General features: G+C 43.8%; 1 protein-coding gene across 4 annotated transcripts in view; it reads left to right on the top strand.

The window, feature by feature from the left end:
• DENND1A (DENN domain containing 1A) overlaps positions 1–22,963 on the top strand; it is a 1,115,636-nt gene that overhangs the window by 339,903 nt on the left and 752,770 nt on the right. For all 4 annotated transcript variants that reach the window (XM_069241713.1, XM_069241711.1, XM_069241712.1 and 1 more), the window contains exon 5: positions 5,423–5,542. In XM_069241713.1, coding sequence (XP_069097814.1) covers positions 5,423–5,542 — 120 coding nt within the window. The remainder of the gene's footprint in view (positions 1–5,422; positions 5,543–22,963) is intronic.

Raw genomic sequence — 22,963 nt, 5'->3', positions numbered from 1 at the left:
ACCTACTGCCATAATATTATCATTTGTTCGTGGAAGAAATCCTGCTTGATGGTTTCCGGGGTAAAGGCCAATGAGACCACTAGAGGTCTACAGGACACGGCCCCTTTTGGACCTTCATAACACTATTGTCAAATATTAGCACAGCTCTTATAGAACTTTTGTCTGGTTACTACCCTCACCCTCTCAAACAGGAGCCTTCCATTCTGAAAATAGTTAACTGAAGACTGCTTGATCTTTGAAAAATGGAGGACTCTTCAGGACTGGATTCTGGAACCTAAGCACACTCGGTCTCCTACAATTCCCTCCTCCTCTCACTCTCCAAGTGCCTGTAAGCAAGCTTGATGTCTCACTTATCTGGAATTGTCTTCTTATGTATAGACATTTTGCAGCCTGTAGATGTCATAATATGTCATACTTGTGAAGGATTATGACATAAAACAAAGCTTAATATAAAAGTGGGAGATGTTGATCTCCTCTTGCTGCCCTCGGATCCTCCTGTAGTTAATTGATTGCTTATGAAGCTGCACACAGGAAGGCTGCAGTGCTGAATGGCCCTGGCTCGGTGTCCATATGACAACCTGCTCCCCATTTTCATGCAGTTTTCTGGTTTGGAGATCCATGTCACAAGCTCCTGGACTGATGCTTTCCGTGACATTGTCTAATCCTCACTTGACATGTTGTATGATAGGGGTATACTCGAGGTGACCTGAACATGACACTTCTAATGGTTGGTAGGCAGTTGTTGCTTAACCATCCCAATTTAGTGGGAATACTCTCTTGCAGCTCCTGCCCTGTAAATTTAGCGTGCCTTTACTGGACCTCCTGATCAACTGATTTTATGGAGTGTGCATAATATTGCTTGTGGACTTAAGAGGTGCATTGCACCCACTTTGAAGACCTTCCCTGGATGCATATAGCCCATAAGGTTATAGGGTGCTCCATAATGCTCAGTGGCAGTCTTCCTGCATTCACCCTGCACTGCTACCCTCTTCCTCACACCACCCTGTAGAAACTTAAAGAAGTGTTCATGCAACTGGTTTTCAAATGACAACCACTAAACTGAGCTGCATCGTTTTATTCTGTCTGGTCCTGGACCTAGACAACTTCACCAGGTGAGCCTGAACCTTAAAGGAACAAAAACTTCAGAAGTGATTGTGGCCAAGGACATTGCCACAGAATGTACCACTTCTTGAAACTAATGGGATACCTGCCCATCCTGTGCCTTCTTTTGTTGGAGAGGTACTAGCAAGAGTGCCTGTTGGTCAGAGGTTGTCGGACTTCCAGTACATACAAGAGGGACCGTTCCATTGAAGCCGCGTGCCACAATGTTATGGTCTACCTGAGGGGAAAGTGCACTCTGACCTGATTGGCTTCCCCTGGGAGCGTGGGGCTAGATCTGGATTTGGGTGGCCAGTTGGTCGGGTCAACACTGAAATTGTACTGGATGTAGACTCACCCTTTTGGATTATGTAGTATTCACTTCTAACAAATTCTGCACGCCCCACAATGCTAAAGAAGAGAGAAGTTCCCATTGCACTGCCTGTTTCTTACATCCCTGACGAAGAGCGCGAGGCTCATATCCCCTGCTGCACCTGTGATTCCCCTGCGCAGTACCGCTGTGGCCCATGTGCCCTTGAAACCACCATCAAGGAGAGGGTATGGCAATCACCTGACTTCGCCTTCTCAAAGGGATGAGCTCCATCTCCAAACTGAGTAAGCTGTGAAACTGTGTAAAACTGGTAAGAGCCCTACACTGTGCAAACCATGCTCCTCTGAAAGGTGCGTAAGGAGTCCATTACCTACAAGAATCATAAATTGAGTTACATGGTAGTTGCATTGCTTAGTCTAGAAATAAAGATTGGTTGGGCTGGCAGAGTTCACATCTGCGATGCAGTATCTAGTCAGGTCCAGGGTTATTGTGAGTATTATGTGTGCTGACTGGCCTAAAAGTTCTTCTTGGCACCAGTAGTACATGACCCCTCAGGCTAGGGCAGTGCTTTGCCTTAAGAGCTGCATATTTGCCCAGGGGGTGCAGGGGGACTTGAACTGACTGATGCAAAAAGCGTTTAAAGCAGACCTCCTGAAGCAGAAGTTAGAGCAGTGGTTCTAACCTGTGTGCGGGGACCCCTGGGGGTCCTCGAAGCCTACTCGGAGGGGGCGGGTCCGCTACTGCTTAGAAAATTGAAATATATTAACTGATAAATAAAGTGTATATAAATACAGAAGCAAAATGTAAAATTGGAAATTTTAAAACGTTCTGTGAAGTAATTTGTAATTAGAGGCTACATATTAAGTTGGCACCCTCAGATTGATTTGTGGGAGCAGTCCAAGTGCACCAAACAGAAGACAATGTGGACACCCAGGGGACTTAATTGAATTTAGAAATGCTCCAACCTTCCCATTAGAAGTATATTTTTTATTTATTTTTTGTACATTTGCATGTGCATTAAATAACAAATTTCATTACTTGTGTATCTGCTTGATGAAGGCATATTTCTGTATTTTTGTGCATTATTTTGAGCTTCCAATCAGCAAAAATGCTCAGACTGGGTCCCCTGGCATCCAGTAATGACTCAGTGGGTCCCCCCAGGTTCCAGTAATGATTATGTGGGGGGGGGCGGGTCTACAGAAATCAAACATTTAAGAACCACTTAGAGCATTTAGTATCTTGCAATGTTCAGCTTCACCGAACATGCCAGGGGAAAATGGTAAGAGGTGATTTACCATTGACTTGCACTGTACTCAGTTGACTGTAATGGCTGAAAGGAGTGAAAGGCGTTTTTTGTTCTCATAAATTGTAATCTTTTGACTAACAAGAAAAATAGTGCTGCATGTACCCCAGACCGTGACGACGGGTAGGCGGGTTTGGATGTAAACCAGCAGAAGATTGCTGCTCAACTTCAACCAGCCCTGACTGCCCGGTGTAGGGCTCTCAATCTTCCCAGGTCCATGTGCGAGTTGCTTACCCAGTCCAATGTTTTTGCATTGTATTCTGGGATCTGTAGTTTATCCGTTATCAAATTAGGATTACAAATCCAAGAATACAAAGCCTAACATTTTACTGAATGAGCTTCTCACGCATGTGCCTGTAAAACTTGAGAGCTCGGCAGTGTTGTTTACATATGGATCTACTTTCACCATGGGGCGGGGAGTCCACGGTGGTCAGGCGGCTGACCACTGACCACTGACATTTACCTGATACATCCCTCCCTCTGTTCCACCCTACACTTCCCACCCCGTTCCACGACACTCCCCGCCCTTACTTCTGATAATCGAGAAAAAACAGGCTTGAGAGTGACAAATTGTTTTTCCTTTTTTAATGCAGATGATCCTTCTTAATTAACTTTCCAAGTTCTCTCCTTAAATCTATTCAAAGTTTTTTTTTCCAATGCAATTAGTGCAGTTCTTTATTTCAAGGGACTCATTCAGCGTTGCATGATGTGATGCACGCTTAAAGGTTTTACGGCCTCATTACGAGTTTGGCGGAGGGGATTACTCCATCACAAACGTGTCGGATATCCCGTCCGCTATATTACAAGTTCCATTATATCCTATGGACCTAGTAATATGGCGGACAGGAAATCCGTCACATTTGTGATGGAGTAATCTCCTCCGTTAATCTCGTAATGAGGCCCTTAGTATTTATTTTACCTTCATTGGTTGGATGATAACGCGGAGAATGAAGAAATCTTTTAATTTTTTTTTTTTTGCTGTGTTATATAGCACAAACTTTCCCCGGGGCATGAGAGCTCTTTACATGAGCATCAGATGACATTGCACTTATTTTTAGGCACCGGGACATTAAGGCTCTTGCAACGAGTCTGGCGGTTTTAGGACCTCCAGACTCACGGTGTCGGTTGGACCTCCGCCTATGCGGCCGTCCGGCTTCCAAATTACAACCATGATGAAAAGCGCTGCCCTGGGGATTATGACCCCAGTGTCCACCAGTTTTTGCATGGCGGTTCCACTGCCATGCAAAGGCTGGCGGAGACGGGGTGCCGGGGGCCCCTGCACTGCCCATGAACTTGGCATGGGCAGTGCAGGGGCCCCCATGAGAAGCCTGTTGCGCTTTTCACTGCCTGTTTTACAGGCAGGGAAAAGTGCGATGGGTGCTTTCGCACCCGACGCACCGCAACATTGCCGACAGCTCTATTACGAGCCAGCGTCAATGTTGTGGGTAGTGTCCCGTTGGGCCAGTGGCCAGAATCGCTGTTTCTGCTTGCTGGCCTAGCGTGAAACTCAGAATAGGTCCAGCGGGCGGAATACCGGACTGGCGGTCTTCTGGACACGCAAGTTTGGCGGGCATCCTCTCCCACCTGCCAAACTTGTAATGAGGCCCTAAGTGATTTGCCACGAATCACTGAATGTTGAGCTGAGCCTGGACTTGAACCTTTTTCCCCTCGCGTATAATGTTAAGCCAGACCCACTTTCACAACTTTTTTCCAACTGTTTATTTACTTTTACGGAATTTTATATAGAGGTCAAAATCTTACTCTTGTCTCCGTGTAGCACTGAGTGAGTTTATTCCAGTAGACTTAGACGTTTTTCATTTTTGGAATTGAAAGCACTTTTTTAATAGAATGAGGAAACCTGATATTCTTTTCTTTTTTTATACATAACACATTCATACATAAAAAGTTGGGTCTCAATTTATTATGCATTTTTTTTTCTTTAAAGTGAAATTGGACAGGGATACACAGCATCTAAGGACAGCATCTTGGGGCCACTGAGTTTATATTTTACAGAACATTCGTCTTGTAGAATGTGTTTGCATTTGCCTAGTACAGTGGTTCTTAACGTGTGGTCCGTTACCATATTATTAAAGTATAAATAAATAAAGAAGCAAAATGAAGAATTTGAAAATGTAAAACATTCTTTCATTGTGAAAGAATTTGAAGTCGGCGGCTAAAATTTAAGTTGGTTTCTTCAGATTGATTTGTGGGAGCCGTGCAACTGCACATAGTGTGGGTGATGGGTAGCCTCAATGGAATCTCCACTCCCCTCTTCCCTTAAAATTAAAATATAGATTTTCCTTTTAATAGTTGTTTGAAAATTAAATAAAATATTTCATTATCTGTGCATTTGTCTGACGAATGCTTGTTTCTGGATTTTTATTTATTGTTTTGAGGTTCAAATTATAGAAATTTCTTACGCCAGAGTGGCCGGCTTTCCATTATGTTTTAGTGGGAGGTCCCCGGGCTCCATTACTGATGCACTGGGGGTCCCCGGATTCCAGTAATGATTAAGTGGGGGTCCACGGAAGTGAAAAGGTTAAGAACCACCGGCCTAGTAGATGTCTGTGTAGAGCACCTCACCCCAAGGAAACACTGATGGTTCAATGCCTTGATGTGATCTCATTGCCTGTATCACTCACTTCGCTGCATAGTCACAATCGTCTGTTTTCTCCCCTCTGGACCCCCAGCCTCGCAGCCAGCCAAGTTGGCCAGAACTTTACATTCGTGCTCACTGACCTTGACAGCAAGCAGAGGTTCGGATTCTGCCGCTTATCGTCGGGGGCCAAGAGCTGCTTCTGTATTTTAAGGTAAGGCACCGTGTGCAAATTCCCATCCTGGTTGCCAAAGCCATCCTCTGATTCCTTGCAGTTATTCTCCCCAGCTGCTTTCATTTCTCCGTGTTCTCCCAAAAAGAGACAGTACGTTTTGCAGACATACTCTGGATTCTTTGAAATTTGATTACTCGTTTTTTTACTGTTTCACTGCGCAAAATCTGTTTCAGGAAGAACTACTGCGCCAGGGACTACCTGGGTTCTGCTTGTGAGATGTGATAACGCTGGCAGATAAGAGATGTTCGGACCTGGGTATTTAGAATTCTTGTTTATATGACTTTTAGTGGCATGACAATGTTTACCTGTGCTGCTAAGTCTTGCTTGTAAAGTGTGACTTATAAAATATCAGCCTCTGACATGGTTTCATTGATACTTGAGGGTGAATGAAGACACGAGAGGGTGGGTGTGGCGAGTGGCGTTATTTTACACGAGACAACATTTTGTAAATTTGACAATTGTAATGTCGAATTTAATTTTTTATTCTGCACTTTCGACATAAGCACTCATGCTGTGTCTCCCCACAGAGACAACTTTTTAAGATGCCTGCCCTTACTCCCATATAATCTAATTTGAAAACTTTACTCAGTTCCTTTTCCCGCCTTTAAAAAGCAAAAGTAAAAAAAATAAAAGACAAAAACGTGGGGTTGTGGTGGAAGAAGACAAATGAAACAATCTTGTCCAAGGAAAGCATAAGAGAACCCTTCTCCCCGCTACAAGCTCGTTCTACAGCTGTGGTAAGACTCCTTCCGAACAAGCTTACAACAACGCCAAAGGTTGAGCGTCACATTTTAAGTCCCCCGTTATACTCTATTGTCTCCTATTATCTATCTTGGGTGCTCTCTAATTATTCTGTCAAAGTCAAAAACCAAACCTTTATTTGTTTACTCATTAAAGTCATTGAAATACACATACAGGTTTAAAACACTTGTTAAAAAGATCACAACCAGTTAACTTATCACTCTACCAGATCACTTTCTTTTACAGAAACTATCATCAAATTAGTAAAATGTAGGGCGATGATGGCATTTGTGCTGATACAATGTTTTAGTTACAGAGTCCATGTAATCATTACATCTGCTCACCAATTACACATTCCTAACCATCTTAGAAAAGTGGATTGTCAGGTATGAAAGCCTAAGTTTAAAAAAAGTGCTTTTAATAACTTCTTTCACTCATAATCTGGACTCAGGCTGGTCCACAAGGCGTGTAATAAAGATTCCCACATGTTATAAAGATTTGTATCTAAAAATCCTGCACTTCTTCTAGGATGGAAATATTTTTAGCCCCCAAGTTCACCAAGTAGTCAAGCACAAAATTGGAATCTCATAAACGTGCACTTCACATTCAAATGTGCCAACACAAAAATATATTTATGTCACAAATTCCAGCCATATGACTCCAAAATAAGTCAAGATTTTTTTTTATTTTTGGCAAAATTCAGAGAGTCCTCATTGGCCGGTGTAAAATGTAACCGTTCCGCTGGGATGATTTGTCTTTCAATTATTTATGGCTGCTCAATTCTGAAAAGTCCCTTTTAGGGTTATCTAATGACTTAATCTGCCAAGTCTCTTCCTTGAGGGACAGCTCAGCCCATAAAAGGTATTTCAGTGACTCAATGGGTGTGGCCCACTTATTGTGAGTTTAAAAAGCTGACCTCTGGTGCCCAGTCTTGCCTCAGTAGCCTAAACTCCTACAGGATTTGTGCTCGGATATGTTCCTTAGGAAGCCTAAACTGCTGTCAAGTGCGCTGACCCTGAACCAACCATGTGGTGAACCTCCCCAGGTAAGCTTCATTCACGTATACAGGGGAGGACATCCGCTTTGCTTTATAAATAGCTAATGTTGCTGCTAGGGATGGATGTGAGACATTATTCAGAATTCTGCGTAGAGCTTACTGTTGTCTTAAACTTTAAGGAGGCCGGATGGTGAAAAATGTTCACCCATCTATTCCAACCAAACATCCACATATGAATGTGCTGGTTCCCGCTCTACATTTAGACTTTTGTTTTAAATCCATCTGCGAGGTATATGATGTTCTCAGGGAAACATTAGACTTTGGTCTTCATATTAATCGACATCTTGTGTTCCTTACAGTTAACATCTAGAAGGTTTATTGCTCTTCGCAGGCTGATTCTTTTTCTATCCAGTAGGACAGCGGTCTGTGCATCCATACTGCAGGATAGGCACTGCCTCTCTTCCTAGGTTACCTGGGGGGGGGGAGAGTGACTAAAGGGATGAAACACATGGAGCCTGAACAACAGGGTTCCTACAATCACCCTTGTTTGAACCCTGGATCTTTTATCTTAGCTGAAAGAGCAGGGTTAGCATTCAATTCAATTCAGTTCAAACCTTGGTGACATAAAACTGACTGATGGCAAGACCCCAGGTAAATAGCTTGCTCTGTAATCTAGCCCTAACTATGCCATGCAATTCCATCAAATGCTGCTTCAAAGCTGACCAAGCACGTACAAAGCAATGCACTTTTCAAATGAATTTCTGTTTGGACCATGATTAAAAAAGTTATTTTGTAATTCTGTCTAATTCGCTCAAAAGGATTCTGGCACACAGTTTATACTAGATATCAATTAACCCTCCCATGCAATGGGGTTGGGTAGAAGAGGATACCTGTTATCCTTTCTAATGATCTGGGTTTGCAATATAGTATTTCCAAGATGCTGGAATTATTGCTGATTGTAATCAAGGAGAAAACGTGGGAATAAACATTTTGAGCAGATGCCCTCGTAACCAAAGCAGATGACAGGCTGTTTGGACCAGTAGTGCCATTAGGCGGGATTGATACCTGCGTACCCTGTGCTGAGCGGTAATAATATCTGGATCTCTTGAGCTTACCACAAAACCAGCTATTGGGCTTGGAGTTCTCTGTCCCGGGGCTGCGGGACTGTCCAGGCTTCTTGCACCGCGTCTCCACTGAGTTATGTTTCTATTTTGTTTTGTTTGTTCTCCAAGCTGGCTCCTCTTTTATGTTACCTACAGGTTATGATTCAGTGGTGCCTTGTAGCAGTGTTTACTTTGTAAAAATATAAGTGATAGTCCCAAAGTCAGATTGTGCAGACGGTGTGAGCCAGGCTAGGGAGTGGTTGGGCCCTAACCTTACCTCCTGATTACACAGCTCTGCATCCGCACTGGCTGGACCACCGCCTTTCTTTGACTTGCACTGTGGCTTGTGGAAATAGTAAAAGGGTTGCCAATAATGGTAACGTATAAATGTATTGGCTATCCTACTTTTCCCTTGGGACAGGTGGAAATAAAATTGCCATAGAGTACCCTTGACATTACGCTTGGTGCAGTGCTTGGCTTAGATGCAGTGTCTTCTTCTACAGCGCTGCAGAACTCCCAGGGTTCTTTTGGGAAGCACTGTACTGCCCATATTTGTTTTATATAAAATGATGGGGTCAACCTTAGCTTGGAGGATACTGTTAATGTGTTATTCGTGCTCCTGAATGATTTGTCAATAGGAGATGCTTTGACTGAGATATCTGCCTTTTCAGTTACTTGTGAAATACCTTTTCCCAGAACAGGAGGGTAGCTAACCTGATTGCTAGATATGGGAAGCTGGCAACTTGATCCACTGTGATTTTCTATGAACATGTCATTCTTTGCTATGTGGCTGCCCCAGACATTAATTTGGATTTGTCATGGTTTGTTTGGATTTGGTTACCCCTCCAATAGCTGGCAATTGAGTTTAGAAGATTCACTTATGTAGTTGAAGTTCTGTCTCCTCAGCCTCTCCATTATCCTATTAGGATCATCCATGTTCTGCTGCCTCCATTGCAATGCCCTCTCTAGATCTCTCTTGGTCTGTCCAGCTCACCTTTGTTACTTTCCAACATCCCAAGGTCCTCAGTCAGTTCTTCTCACTCATATACCATTGTGGGGATGTCTCTTAGCTCTTATGGTGGCCTCATTTTAACTCATTACAAATCATACCTGTCAAAGGTTTTATTGTTAGCAAATTCCTGAGCTGACTATTGGTACAGGATACTTCATGTCTAGCACTGGTTTGGTTGGAGTTAGGATTAACCAAAATGGGATCTTTCTATGAAGAAGCAACATTACCATCTGCACATTTTTCAGAATATAGCAACTCAAACTTTCTTTACGTGAGACTACATCCTGTTGGCTAGGATGGCAAGGTAGAGAGATGTTGTGTCAGCAGTCCCCACACCCATCTTCATTCACTGTGGCCCAGCCCATTAAGTGTGGTAGTGGCTGGTGATTCTGGAGGGCCACCGCCTACCGTGAAGGAATGGAAATATAATCAGTTGTGACCTTCATCTGGGTTTGAATGGTGCTGCATGATTGCATGCCCTTGGTTTTGTTTACCATGGGAAAGGGCCGATGCCTCTTTAGCTCCCACAGTGACCTTAACCCTGTCGGTGGTCACCCACATCCTCTCTGGTACAGAACATGGATCAGGCATTTGTGAACAAGGGTGTCTAAATCATTGTATGCAGCCTTTCCACCCGTGCCTCTGAAAAACATCAATTGAGATCACCAGTCACAGAACGTAAATTGGCACAGCAAGGCAAGGAACAAAGAAAGCCATTGCCTTGGGGCTTATTGACCACTCCTTCCTCTTAGTATATCCCAGAGACACTGGTCGACATCACGCTGGTTTAGTATAGATGGGCAAACCTAAGAAAAGAAACATAGCACAAGAAGGCAACAAACATGTTCAAAAACCCCTATTGGAAACTTTAATGAAGCCCAGGTCACATATGTCACGTGGCCCCCAACTCTAGTCTTTGATTGCTTCAGAACTATTTTCAAAATAAAAACAAATGTCACGAGAAACATTTGTTGGAAATCCAGCATATCGTGCCACACAATGATGGCTGACGTTACCTGCCTCATTATAAATATATCCCAAAATCAGGCAAGGTCTGCTTTTGTGATTATATAAATAACCTCAAAAAAGGCTAAACCTACTTTTGTTGATTATAAAAATACACATAAAAGTGGCCCTGCGAGGCCCTGAAAAGCCGTCCTTGACTCCAAACATCTAAACACAATGGTTTTGAGCCACAAAACACCAAAAGAACACACAAGGTCCACAGGCCATGTCTGCCCTACAAAAAGATAGGCCTTTCTTAGCATCTCTCAAAACACTACACAGGAGGTTGAGGAAGTAGATAAAGACTATTTAGTATCCAGGCCTAGCTGGGCGACATAAAGACAAGGATCTTTAGACTTCAAGGAGGTGACACAGAACTGGGTACTCAAAATAACTTAAATGCATTCCAATAGAGTGCAGCTACTTCTGTGTATTGAGGAAAATGGGACAAGGGTATACTAATAATAATAATAATAAATGATTTGTAAAGAACATGGTTACTCCAAAAGGGGTGTTCCAGAGCTGACCGCAAAACAGGGAGCCGGCTCCACCCATGGCCAGAGACAAAGATGCTACAATTGCTCAAAAAAACCTTGTCTTAAGTTTCTTCTGAAAAGCTACTGCAGAGGTTTCCAACCTTAGATCAGAGGGAAAGACGTTCCAGAGTTTAGGAACACGGAATCTGAAAGAGAAACCCCCCATTCGCACTCTTGGGGTTCTAGGAACAACAACTCGAAACGCACTGGTGGATCTCAGGTGTCTGTTCGGAACATACCTTATTACCAAATTGTGAAGATATCGTGGGCCTTTCTGTTTCAAGATTCTGTGACAGAAACACAGAGCTCTAAAGGGGATTCTCTTACCAATAGGGAGCCAGTGTAACTTGTTAAGAGCAGACCCCATAGTCACCCGTCTAGGAATATCGAGCAGAATTGTGCACTCTCTGAAGTTTTGACAAACAGCTTTGTGATACACCAAGATACAGTGTGTTACAATAATCTAGCCTTGACATCACTAAGGCTTGAAATACAGATTTCCTCCACTCCAGTGGGAGAAAGCCAATGAGTCCACTTAGAGTTTTAAGAATGCCAAAACATTTTACTGCCAAGCAGGAAATCTGGTTTTCGAAAGGTAATTTGGTGTCGAACCATGCACCAAGATTCTTCACTTCCACCTGAGGTACTGGTACAAGCCCTAGAATCTCTGGTCACCAAGAAGAAGGCAAAATTGAAGGTTGTTTCCCAATTAGCAGGACCTCAGTTTTTTCCCCATTAATATTGAGACAGCTCTGGGACATCCATTCTACAAGGTCAGTCAGACAAGATGTAAATTGGGCTGCAGATGTTCCTCCATCCTGGGAGAGAGTAATGACAATCTATGCATCATCTGTGTATGAAACAATATTAAATCCATAACACCCGATGACATCAGCAAGAGGACACATATAAAGAGTTAACAGAGTAGGGCCCAGAGATGACCCTTGTGGTACCCCCTGCAGCAGGGACACCATCTCTGAATGAAATGGTTGTTGAACCATCCGAAAGATGCGATTCTGGAGGAAGGAGGCTTACCACTGAAGGGCCAGCTCTCCCACACCATACTTCCACTACTGTTGAAATAACATAATTTGGAAGAAGGGTGTTGAAGGCTGCACTTAAGTCGAACATGATCAGGGCCGCAGTTTTCCCCTTGTCTGCTATCTGTCTCAAAGATTCAGAAGCTAGCAACAAGGCAGATTCCGTACTGAATAGGGAAAGAAGACTGATTGCATTTCATGAAGTAGCTCTTTTGCTTCAGTAAAATCCAACAGCTGATCATTCACATGTTTTTCAGCCACTTTGGTGAAAAACCGAAGCAAAGAGACTGGCCTCTGGTTTTCTGGTTTTGTGGGATCAAGGGAAGGTTTCTTTTTAACAACGGCTCTACGATAGCCTGTTTCCAGCTCATTATGGACTTGACCCATTGCAAAAGACAGATTAAGGAGGGTACTTAATCCTGGGAGAATTTCCTCCATACCTCTCTCCAAAAACAGTGGGATGCTCCATAAAGTACATAGTTGATTAGTATCAATAGGGCTGAACTTCAGCAGCCCTTATTTAACATGCCTGGGTTTAAACCATACATCAAGACAAGGGACCCAAGTCACCTCCTTATGAAAGGAGTCATAGATGATAAGTATCTTATAGAAAATGTCGAAAGGCCATCTTATCAAGGAACGGTTTGGCACACAAAAGGACAGCTACTGTACTGTTGAAAGGCCCCTCTGCTGCCATCAGCAGGGAACAGATCATGCAATGCTCATGCCTGTGGTAGAGGAGCAGAGACTGCAATGGCACAGGAAGCCGTAAGGATCACTACAAAGCCTTAGACTCCGCAAACCCTTCAGTAGAGACACACAAGGCAAGGGTGGAAAGTCAGTGAATGAACCAAAACAGCCTGAAAGAGTCAAGAGGCGTTTGTGCATTGTCAGAATGCTTGGAAGACATTGCAAACGCCGTGATGGATGGAGAAAGGTGTCCGCTCTGAAGGAAGACCTGAAAACACTTCAATGTTGAGATGGTTGTGTAGAATACCCAGAGCTTGTCTGAGATCAGTGTCCCAGACATGATGGGTTGTGTCTGAAAAACTACAAATTTGGAAGTAGTCACTTTGTTTTATAGAATAGAAGCAATGAATATAAAAAAACAATCCAAGCTGGGATCTTAACTCCATCCAACAGTTACAGTAAAAAAAAGAAATTCAATCCAGAATTTGTCCTACAGGTCCCTAACTCTAAAGTTCTCCAAAATAAAGGTTCATGAATGGCAGGGAGATCTGATGATTCAGATCACTATATCATAAAGGGAGAATGTCTTACTTTCAAGAACCTCACTGGGTTTTAATTGTGTGCACTGCAACATCTCAGGTCCTCTTCCTGTGAAAAGGTGTACCCTTCAATGTGACATGATCCGAGAATCAGAGCTGCTTCCCCGTCAACTCAGTTAAGGGTGCTGATAAGTTACTAAAGAAGGGGAATGTAAGAAGGCTTGTAGTCCATTGTGATTGGCCCAGTCAGGGCCAAGACAGGATAATGGAAGACACATCAGTGGCATAGGAGGTCATCTCAACCTCAGAACCCACTCTTGGAATGGAGGAGAAAGCATAAGAAGTTACTGTTGAGGTTTTCCATTCATCACATGAAGATTTTTAGAAGATAAGATAATACGTTGTTTACAAGGCCCTCATATATCCAGCTAGAATGGAAAGGCAAGTCGAATTGGAACTACAAACTATATTGATTACCATTAGTAGGATTGCTAAAAAGAAGCAATGCTAAAAGCAAGAATGCTTAAGCCGGATTTTACTGGCCTTCAACTAATTTGCTAGAGATTTGGGGATGTCCACTCTTCTTCAATAGGTTAGTAGATAGGTTGGTGACGCAATTGTGTATGATTTTGATGAAAACCAAACACAAAGACATTAGTTCTGACTGATTTATTTAACAAGACCTTTGTTGATACATTTTTCTTTTAGAACGGTTTTCATCAGGTTGATGAAACCAACCTGCCAAAAGCCATCCAAGAAGAAACTTTTGTTTCTTTGTGCTGGACTGTTTTTGTGGTTTTAACGCAATGTCCCTTACCTTCCACTTTGGACACAGTGGCCACGAAAACATAATATTGCCAGAGTTACCCATTGAGTACCCAACAATGTGCAACAGAATCTAGGAGGTAACTTGACGACAAGCAAAGCAGACCTGTTTTCTCACTGGACTACACACTGCCTACTAGTGTGGAGTGCAGCAGCTCTGTTACACATCAGTCGCAGAGAGACATTCCTGCTTTACTGTCATGGAGTCCTCCTGCCTGAACGTCCTGCTACAGAGGCTAGTTAGTATCTGTGAGCCTGTCCCCCAAAGCAAGACAAGATACTCCAACCATTGAGACCTACTGGGGAGGAGTAAACCAACTTGAACCATATACACAAGGAGTATGGGGTGTAGTGAGGGGACCAGTGGCAAAGAGGTTGCCCTTAGTGCTTGAGTCCCAGAATTTGAGACTTGGTGGTGTTACAAGGGTTACTGTGAAGAGGAAGGGAAAGTTTCCTTTACGGACCAGGTGGTCTCACACACATTATAGTGCCTTGCTTCATCATATGACCACCTAGCCCAATCCAGATCGGACAATGCCACCTGGGCGGACTCAACATCCATGTTAAAAGAACTAGGGGGGAGTGCTGAAATTAGAATTATCTGAATAAACAAGGGATCCAGTGGTGATGGGGAAAATGTTAAAATACCTAATCAGTCACCTGTGTAATGGTACACCTTTAATCGTGGTGACTGCTGGTAGGGATAAAAGAAGTGATGGGACACCTACTGAGAATATTGACTCGAAGGGTCACCTAATTGTTGATGCATGGCCAACATGTTTCTGCCCGCTACGGAGAGCCAAAGGAGTTCTGGGGGCATTTGTCAGGGCCTGGGATCCCTAAATCTCTATGTTAAATTAAATATTCAAGTAAGGGGGATTACCTCCTACAGAGGTGCTCTAGTGAGGAAACGAAAGGAGGCCTACCTGTGGGCAGCTTAACCACGGTAGTCCTATTCCTGGTAGGCTAATTGCTCGTGGTCTATGGGAGGGGGAATCCCCTTATAGTCACACATACTCCAAAGGGAGGCGCCTGCCTTGAACACCTGATCCGATCTCCTCCCCGACTCCTTGTCAAACAACTTGAACCCGCAAAGCCACATTTCACAGAGTCAAGCCCAGAGAGTACAGAAACATTTGGAGATTGGCAGTGTTTGGTTGGTGCTGCCTGAGTGTTTTGAATCAGTACTTGTCTTTTGGCAGCAAATGCTGTAAGAGCAATGTTTGTTTGACATTAAAAGTATTTAAGGGTCAGCACATCTATGTCTGAACCAACAAAGACACTAACTGATTCATTCTCAGGACACCACACTCCACCGGTGAGGCATCACAACTTAGGTGGCTGTTCTATCGCCAGGGCTGTAGACGGAGAGCCTCAGTTGACACCCTTGTGGTTTACACTTGCCAGCAGCCTTGTTGCTTGCTCCAGAGATCTTCTACTATCTCAGTCCAGCTCAGCTTGTGCTGGACTTGCCCCTTGTCTCCAGTACTGGGTGCCAGTCACAAATCAGGTTTGAACTCAGGCCTGCTTGCCATAAACAGATGCCCTCATTTTGAGCCTGTGTTTACTGCTGTTTTGGAAAGAAGAGTTGGTGTGACCTTTTGTTCTTCCCGCTGTAACACAAGCCATTATCATTGCAAGCTTCTTTGTGAGATTCCTCAATTAAGCATTTTTCTTTACTTTCTGCAGGATTCTCTGAGCCTTCGGTCCCTGCTGCGAAAACACAATTGCGGCGAGTTCTTACTGCTACTGACGTTGAGGTCACGTCCTGATAAAAAGGATATTTTTAATGCTTAGCACAGTGGTTCTCAACCTGCGATCCGGGGACCCCTGGGGTCCGGGAAGCCTCCTCAGGGGGGCTGTGACTGCTTAGAAAATTAAATAATATTAACAGATTAGAGGTCCCTGGATTCCAATAATGATCCAGTGGGGGTCCCCGGATTCCAGTAGTGATAAAGTGGGGGTCCACAGAAGTCAAAGGTTTGGGAACCCCTGGCTTTGCACATATGGGGATTTCTAGATAGATGAACCACAGATTATGCACATACATGGTTGGGGGTGAGGGGTAGTAAATTATATTTAAATTGTGACTGCAGGACTTGTAATGCAGATGTGATATTTTGGGATAGGCTCAAGTCTTCTACATCTGTCTGGTACAGTTTCCCTGCAGCTGTTGACGGGCAACACCACCTTCACCCCAGCTAAGGCCCTAGTTTGCACATTATATTTTCACGGTACCAATTTTTCCATATAGCTAATTATGCATCTAATAGCGAGTTACATCTCTGAAATTGCATGGAAAGGTATTGGCAGAAGCACATATCATACGAAAAATAGTGTTATCAAAGCTTGAGTACCTGCATTAATTTTTCATTCACAGTAAGGGGGGATTTCAATAACATTTATAGATAAAAAGGGTATCTCACTGCTTGACTGTTTGTTTTATTTCAGATTTTTATTTGAAATGTTAAGAGTTCAGATTGAAATGACAATGGAGCATTTTAGCGACAAAATTATATGAATAAAGGCATTTTTAATGGAAGCATAATTTCAGTTAATGACCCCTAATTTCACGTTAAGATTGCAAAGGAAACTTTTAGTGCCAAGCCTGCTTGTGCACATCAAGTGTGGAGAGAAGTGAACAATGGGGAAATGGGGTAGGAGGTCTGGGCTGCTGAAATGCCAATGCCGGGGGTGGTGATAGGGTTGGGAGGTGGGGGGCAGCTGGGGTTAAATTGGCTACATGTCATTTGAAAGGCCTCATTGTACAGTTGCGGCAGGCAGTAAGCGGGGACACAGGGCTTGCTATTTAAAAAAGGCTAAGCTCTGCTCTGTTGGCAATTTCGGAGTTTTGTGGATCCGAGCAGGGGCTTGAAAAGAACATAATTGATGACGTTAGGTAATGCAGTGAATAGGAGTGGATGCCACAATGATTTGGAATGCACAGATTACCTTTCACCTACGACTTACATCTTCAGACGTGGCCTGGATTTCCAGTAGTCCAAAGTCCTTTGTGAATCCAGTTGTATGTTTTGAGGGGGGGAAGTCCACTTCCATCGGCCAATAGAAGCCTTCCTCACTTTTTGTGTGTTGAAGACGTGTGCATGCTTTTCATTGATTGGTCACTGCTACAAGTCAGGTCAAAGAACCTTGGGCACTTAACCTCTCATCGGTTGATTAGTTATGTCTGTTCAACCCCGTCTTCGTGTCTTCAGGAGTTCATCATTCCACAGGTGATCTAAGTGTGTCATAAGCAGAGACTGATATTGCAGCCTTACGGGCTCAATCTCAGAACCTTTTTCAGACCTCTACCAATGCTGTTCTCTGTTGTTTGTTAATGAAGCAGAGGTGACCTGGATGGCACACTCTGCTCTTCGGAACGAAACAACCTATGTTTTTTCAAGTGTTACTATTTAGACAGGTTTGCCATATTAGTTACCTCCGCCAACCATAGATTATTTCACATCATTTTTTACAGTCATAGCATGCAGACTTTATTCTTCATGTAGGCATTAACGTCTGATTTAGAAAGTTGTGGATGGGTTACTCTGTCACAACGGTAACGGATTTCCTGTCTGCCAAAATCGAAATCCCATTAAATCCAATGGGATTTAGACATCAGACGATGGGACATCCGTCACCATTGTGACGAAGTAACTCGTCTGCCAAGTTCTAAATCAGGCCCTAAGTTATTTAGACAAGAAAATTCATCAGTTCTCAGCTACCAGCAGCAAGATGAACATAATTGTTGCAAATAAGTGAACTCCAAACTTGTAATCTTGAAATATTGAGATGCAAGTGGCAAATAACGAAAACATTTCAAATAACTAAGTTGTGCATACTGCTTCTGCGCATAGTGCAACCAGTTTGTGGTGCTCTCTTGACTTTGGTCCAGAGATCTAAATGTCCGCTAAGCACTGCGATAGTCCTCATTGTGATTCTCCTCATAGATTGAGTGCTTATGCATTTCGATTCCTAGGTTTGGCAACACTAATTCAGGAAGCTCTTCTCAGGGCCAAAATAATGACTCTTTGGTCAGGACAGTGATTCAGTTCATCACTGGTTCTGTGTTTGAGGTATGGATTCATTCATCGCTTTGATTGTGCTTCATGCTTGTATGTAGAAGTGGAGGAGTCAAGCTGGTATTGAAAGAAACAACAGTGAAAACCAACAAGAGAATGGAAACACAGGGCTGATTAAGGACATCCCATGCGGTTTTAGGAACCAATTACTGAGCCTGAAGAATAGAGATCTGACCAAGAATCTGGCAGCACCAAGAGATGAAGCAAGATCAAAGGGATGAATGAGGCCCTAACTCACACACTGTACTCATCAGAGTTTTGTTTAAGGAACAGGATTATGCATTTGTATTAGGTAGGAAACATTGTCTTACACAGCATCACCGATTGAGCATTAATGCTGCCGCCGATGGGAGGTATACCAGCCCCACTAAATGGAGCAGGACCGGAGGGTACACTAGGATGGCCAGTGCACGCCGGGTCATTACAAGCACAGCTTACAGTCCTGTATTTATGTGTGATAACCTAATGCATTCATGCAAATTGTATTTAGGGAAACAGGTGAATCAGAATTGTATTATCTTTGTCGACCTAGTGTCGTGCCTGGACACTCCTTGGAGTAACTGTGTGCGTGATAAAATGCTTTCGTCATTGATGGAAATGGCTCTATTTGCAGGGTCATCCCCAGTCTTTTTGCCTCCTTCCTTCTATTTTTTCTGACCTGTTTTTGTTGGCTTTAGCACTCTGGGCACTTTACCACTGCTAACCAGTGCTAAAGTGCATATGCTCTCTGTGTCAAGTGTACTGTTGTTTGGTTTATCCATGATTGGCATATTTGATTTACTGGCAAGTCCCTAGTAAAGCGCAGTAGAGGTGCCCAGGGCCTGTAAATCAAATGCTACTATTGGGCTTGCAGCACTGGTTGTGCCACCCACCTTAGTAGCCCAGTAAACATGGCTCAGACGTGCCACTGCAGTGTCTGTGTGTGCAGTTTTAAACTGCCAATTCGACTTGGCAAGTGTACCCACTTGCCAAGCATAAACCTTCCCTTTTACTACATGTAAGGCACCACTAAGGTAGGCCCTACGTAGCCCCCTGGGCAGGGTGCAGTGTATGATTAAGGTAGGACATATACTAGTGTGTTTTATATGTCCTAACAGTGAAATACTGCCAAATTTGGTTTTCACTGTGTAAGGCCTATCTCTCTCATAGGTTAACATAGGGGGGTGCATTTAAATATCCTTAAATTGCAGATTCCCTTTGAGAGCAGATAAAAATCAGGAGTTTAGGGTCTCTGAAATCACAATTTAAAAATACATCTTTTAGTGAAGTTGTTTTTTAAATTGTCTGTTTGAAAATGCCACTTTTAGAAAGTAGGCATTTTCTTGCTTATACCATTCTGTGACTCTGCCTGTTTGTGGATTGTCTGTCTGGGCAGTTTGACAATTGGGCTGTTTTGTCCCTCTCTAGACAGTGACACAAAAGGGGGAAGGGGTGTAGCCTGCATATCCTGATGAGCCATCTGAGCTAGAGAGGAGGGAGGAGTGGTCGTTCACACCTGAAAGGACTGTGCCTGCCCTGTCACAATGCAGTCTCTGACCCCCTGGTGTGCGTCTGGGGCCTGGCCTGGACTATGAAGGATCTTGCAAATACTTGAGACTTTGCTTTGAAGTTTGCCAACTTCAAAGGCAGAACTGGGTATAAGAAGAAGACCCAAACCCCCAGACTTTTAGAATCTTTCTGGAATCAAGAGGAACCTCTGCCCAGGAGAAGAGCTGAAGAGCTGAAGGAGGAGTACTGTCCCTTTGCTGTGTTGCTTTGCTGGACTGGCCTGCAGTTGCTGCTTCTGTCTGAAAAGAGTACAAACGGTGAACTTTGCTGTGTGTCCTGCTTGAGAAAATTCTCCAAGGGCTTGGAGTAGAGCTTGCTTCCTTTTGGAAGTCTCAGGAACACCAAAGACTTCAGTATCCTCGACCTGCAGCACTGGGAACTGTGTGTTTTGTGCTGTTCAAGAGGAGAAACCACTGTGACGCAGCCAACGACTCCACTGGCCTGCACCGTGACCTGCCGACGCCACCCAGAGTCGCATTGCTTTGCATCGCACCGCAACCCTGGTCTCCTCAATGCTGTCAGCGGACGACTTCACTGAGCCGATGCTTGCACCGCGACCTGTGGGTCCCGCTGTCCGGCATCACCTGCTCACACTGCAGCCTGGGCATCCCCGACGACGCTGCTCCTGCTGACACCAGCCCTGCTGTCTTCACTGTGGCCTGTGGACACCGCTCGTGAGGTACACAAAGCACCGTCCCGCACCGCAGTCCTGGTCCACCGACGCCAGCACCATCGACTCCTGTGTTGTCACCAGGCCTCCTGATTGCACCGTGACCTGTGGACACCGCTCGTGAGGCTCACGAAGCACCGTGCCACACCGCTGGCTTGGGCCTACCGACGACAGCGATTCAGCAATGACAATGCCGCTGCCTGCACCGTGACCTGTGGACACCGCACGTCGCACCGCCCTGCTTCACACCGCAGCCCTGGTCTCACCGACGCCACCGGATGCCGTCACCGAGCCGCTGCCTGCACCGTGACCTGTGTGCACTGCACGTTGCATCGTCCCGCTTCGCACCGCAGCCCTGACTCCATCCACGCCAGTGCACCTGACTTCATCAGCCTGGAGTTCGATCCGCAACGAGTGTGACCTCAAGGGCCCGATGACTCATGCACCAATTCCGGGACCAACACCGCAACGTCAACGGCACTGCTCTCTGGAGCTTACCGCGAATATCATGACTCCTTGCAAATCCAAGGTACTGTTTGTGAGTCTTCCTGACACGGTAGCTGCCCCGCAACGCTACAGCCGGCCTGAACTGTTGGTTTTGTTGATCACGATGCCATTATAGCCCCAGGTGGAGCTACCGACTTCAAGGAACTGTATTTTTGAGTAAATCTCGCAGAATTCATAGTTTTATTACTGTATGTTGGATTTTTATCGTATTTGGTCTTGTTTTTTATAGATAAATATTTGCTATTTTTCTAAAACTGGTGTGGTGTCCTTTTGTAGTGTTTTCACTTATTACTGTGTGTTATGTGCAAATGCTTTATACATTGCTTCTGAGATAAGCCTGACTGCTCGTGTCAAGCTACCAACGGGTTGAGCAGGGGTTATCTGAGCAGGTATCTCCCTTATCCTGACTAGAGTGAGGGTCCCTACTTGGACAGGGTGCAAACCGGCTGCCAACTAGAGACCCCATTTCTAACAGTCATCATCATCATCAATTGAAGTAAGTCTGTGGTCAGTGATATTTTAATCCAGTTAATTTATTAAACATGATTCAAACATTCCTTATTGTTTAATAAGCCAGCCAGCACGTGTTTCGCTCCTCAAGTGGTGCACTGGGCTATGGCTTTGTCACGGCTGAAGCTCATGTCGTCAAAGACAGAAGTATTAGCGAACTATGAAAAGTTAATCCCTCCGAGGTATATCTAGTTTGTCCTGGTTCCTAGGTCCTCTTGCCAAAATAGGGATATTAAAGGTACTACCGAAGGGTTCCATTTCTAAGTGTTTCCTTCATTTGGTGCAGTTGTGTTCCTCCCTATGGTTGTTGTTAACGGCGCTCCTGAGTCCTGGTTCTTGCACAACCAGCGATCTGCAATTGGGTTGGTGCTCTGGAGGGATCCTTTGTAAAAAAAAATATTTAGATTGAGATCAACGCGAAGATCAATTTCCTGTGGTCTTTGTATGCATCCTTGAGAGTGACAGAAATTGGAATTTTTCTGTATCAGAGATAGGATCGTAGTAGAGGGGGCAAGAACAGCTCAAGGATTGTAATGAGCCAGACAGATAAAATTTGCTCCACGTACTGAAAAAGTAGTTTTCTGGCCTTTTGTAGTACTTTGGTGACACCAGTAGGTGGCGTCCTAAGGATGCTGATTTACCTTACGTGAAGCTCACTGTCCCTGGGGAGGGAGGAGAAATGTCTCTGGACCATTTGCTATGAACATGAATGGCTACCCTCAGAGAAGGCTTTGGCCGCAATGGAGAGCCGGTAGAACCTCCTCTGATCCTTTGTTTTACCTCAGACCTTCAGAGCAGCTTTGGACTTTCAGTAGCCTTTAGACTGTCAATGAAATGTATTCCTGTTACCAGTACAGGTTGCGGGGGTGGGGTCTTATTTAAAAAAGTTTGCACTAGTGCTAAAAAGAGCAAAACTGTTTGCACCTTTATTCCACTTGTGTAAGAGAAGGGAGTAAGCTTTATTTCCACCATAGCAGAACGTGGACCAATTAGATTTCAGGCTGTTTTTTCTCTCCTTGTACAACAATAAGGCATCGAGAAAATTATTTTTGCACACTTTCAAACGTGAAAAATGTGACTAAGCTCGAGGCAATACCAGTTTTCTTCGGTTTATTATATTAGCAGCACAATTACTTTAAAATGGGAATTCAGTGTGAAGGATTTGTTCGATAAATTGTCTGTTACATGAGTAAAATTATATGTAATATATTTATATTCAACAATGACTTTGGCATGCATTTTCTTAATTTGTGGCAGGTATAAACAGCTTTCTTTAATAGCAATGATAGTGACATCACTGTTCCTTATTGCAGAAACAGCATCAAAGAGCAATTGTATGTATTGAACTCTTTGCACAAGTGTTAGGTTTCTGAATTTTGACCCCTGCTGAACTGTTTGTACAATGAGAAATAGTTAGTGCATTTGCCCTAAAATTCAACCACTCTAACATTTGTACATTGTATATTATTTATAGTATATTCATTTATAAATGGTGAACTAGTATATTTTTATAAACAAAATGCAAACTTTACTAAGTATATATCGTGTACAAGACGAGCGAACCAAATTGAACTTTGTTTAAAGTGCAGATGCGT

Source organism: Pleurodeles waltl, chromosome 6 (genome assembly GCF_031143425.1).
Source record: "Pleurodeles waltl isolate 20211129_DDA chromosome 6, aPleWal1.hap1.20221129, whole genome shotgun sequence".
NCBI lineage: Eukaryota > Metazoa > Chordata > Amphibia > Caudata > Salamandridae > Pleurodeles > Pleurodeles waltl.
Note: the sequence above shows the minus strand (reverse complement) of the source record. Positions and strands in the feature narration are given on the sequence as shown.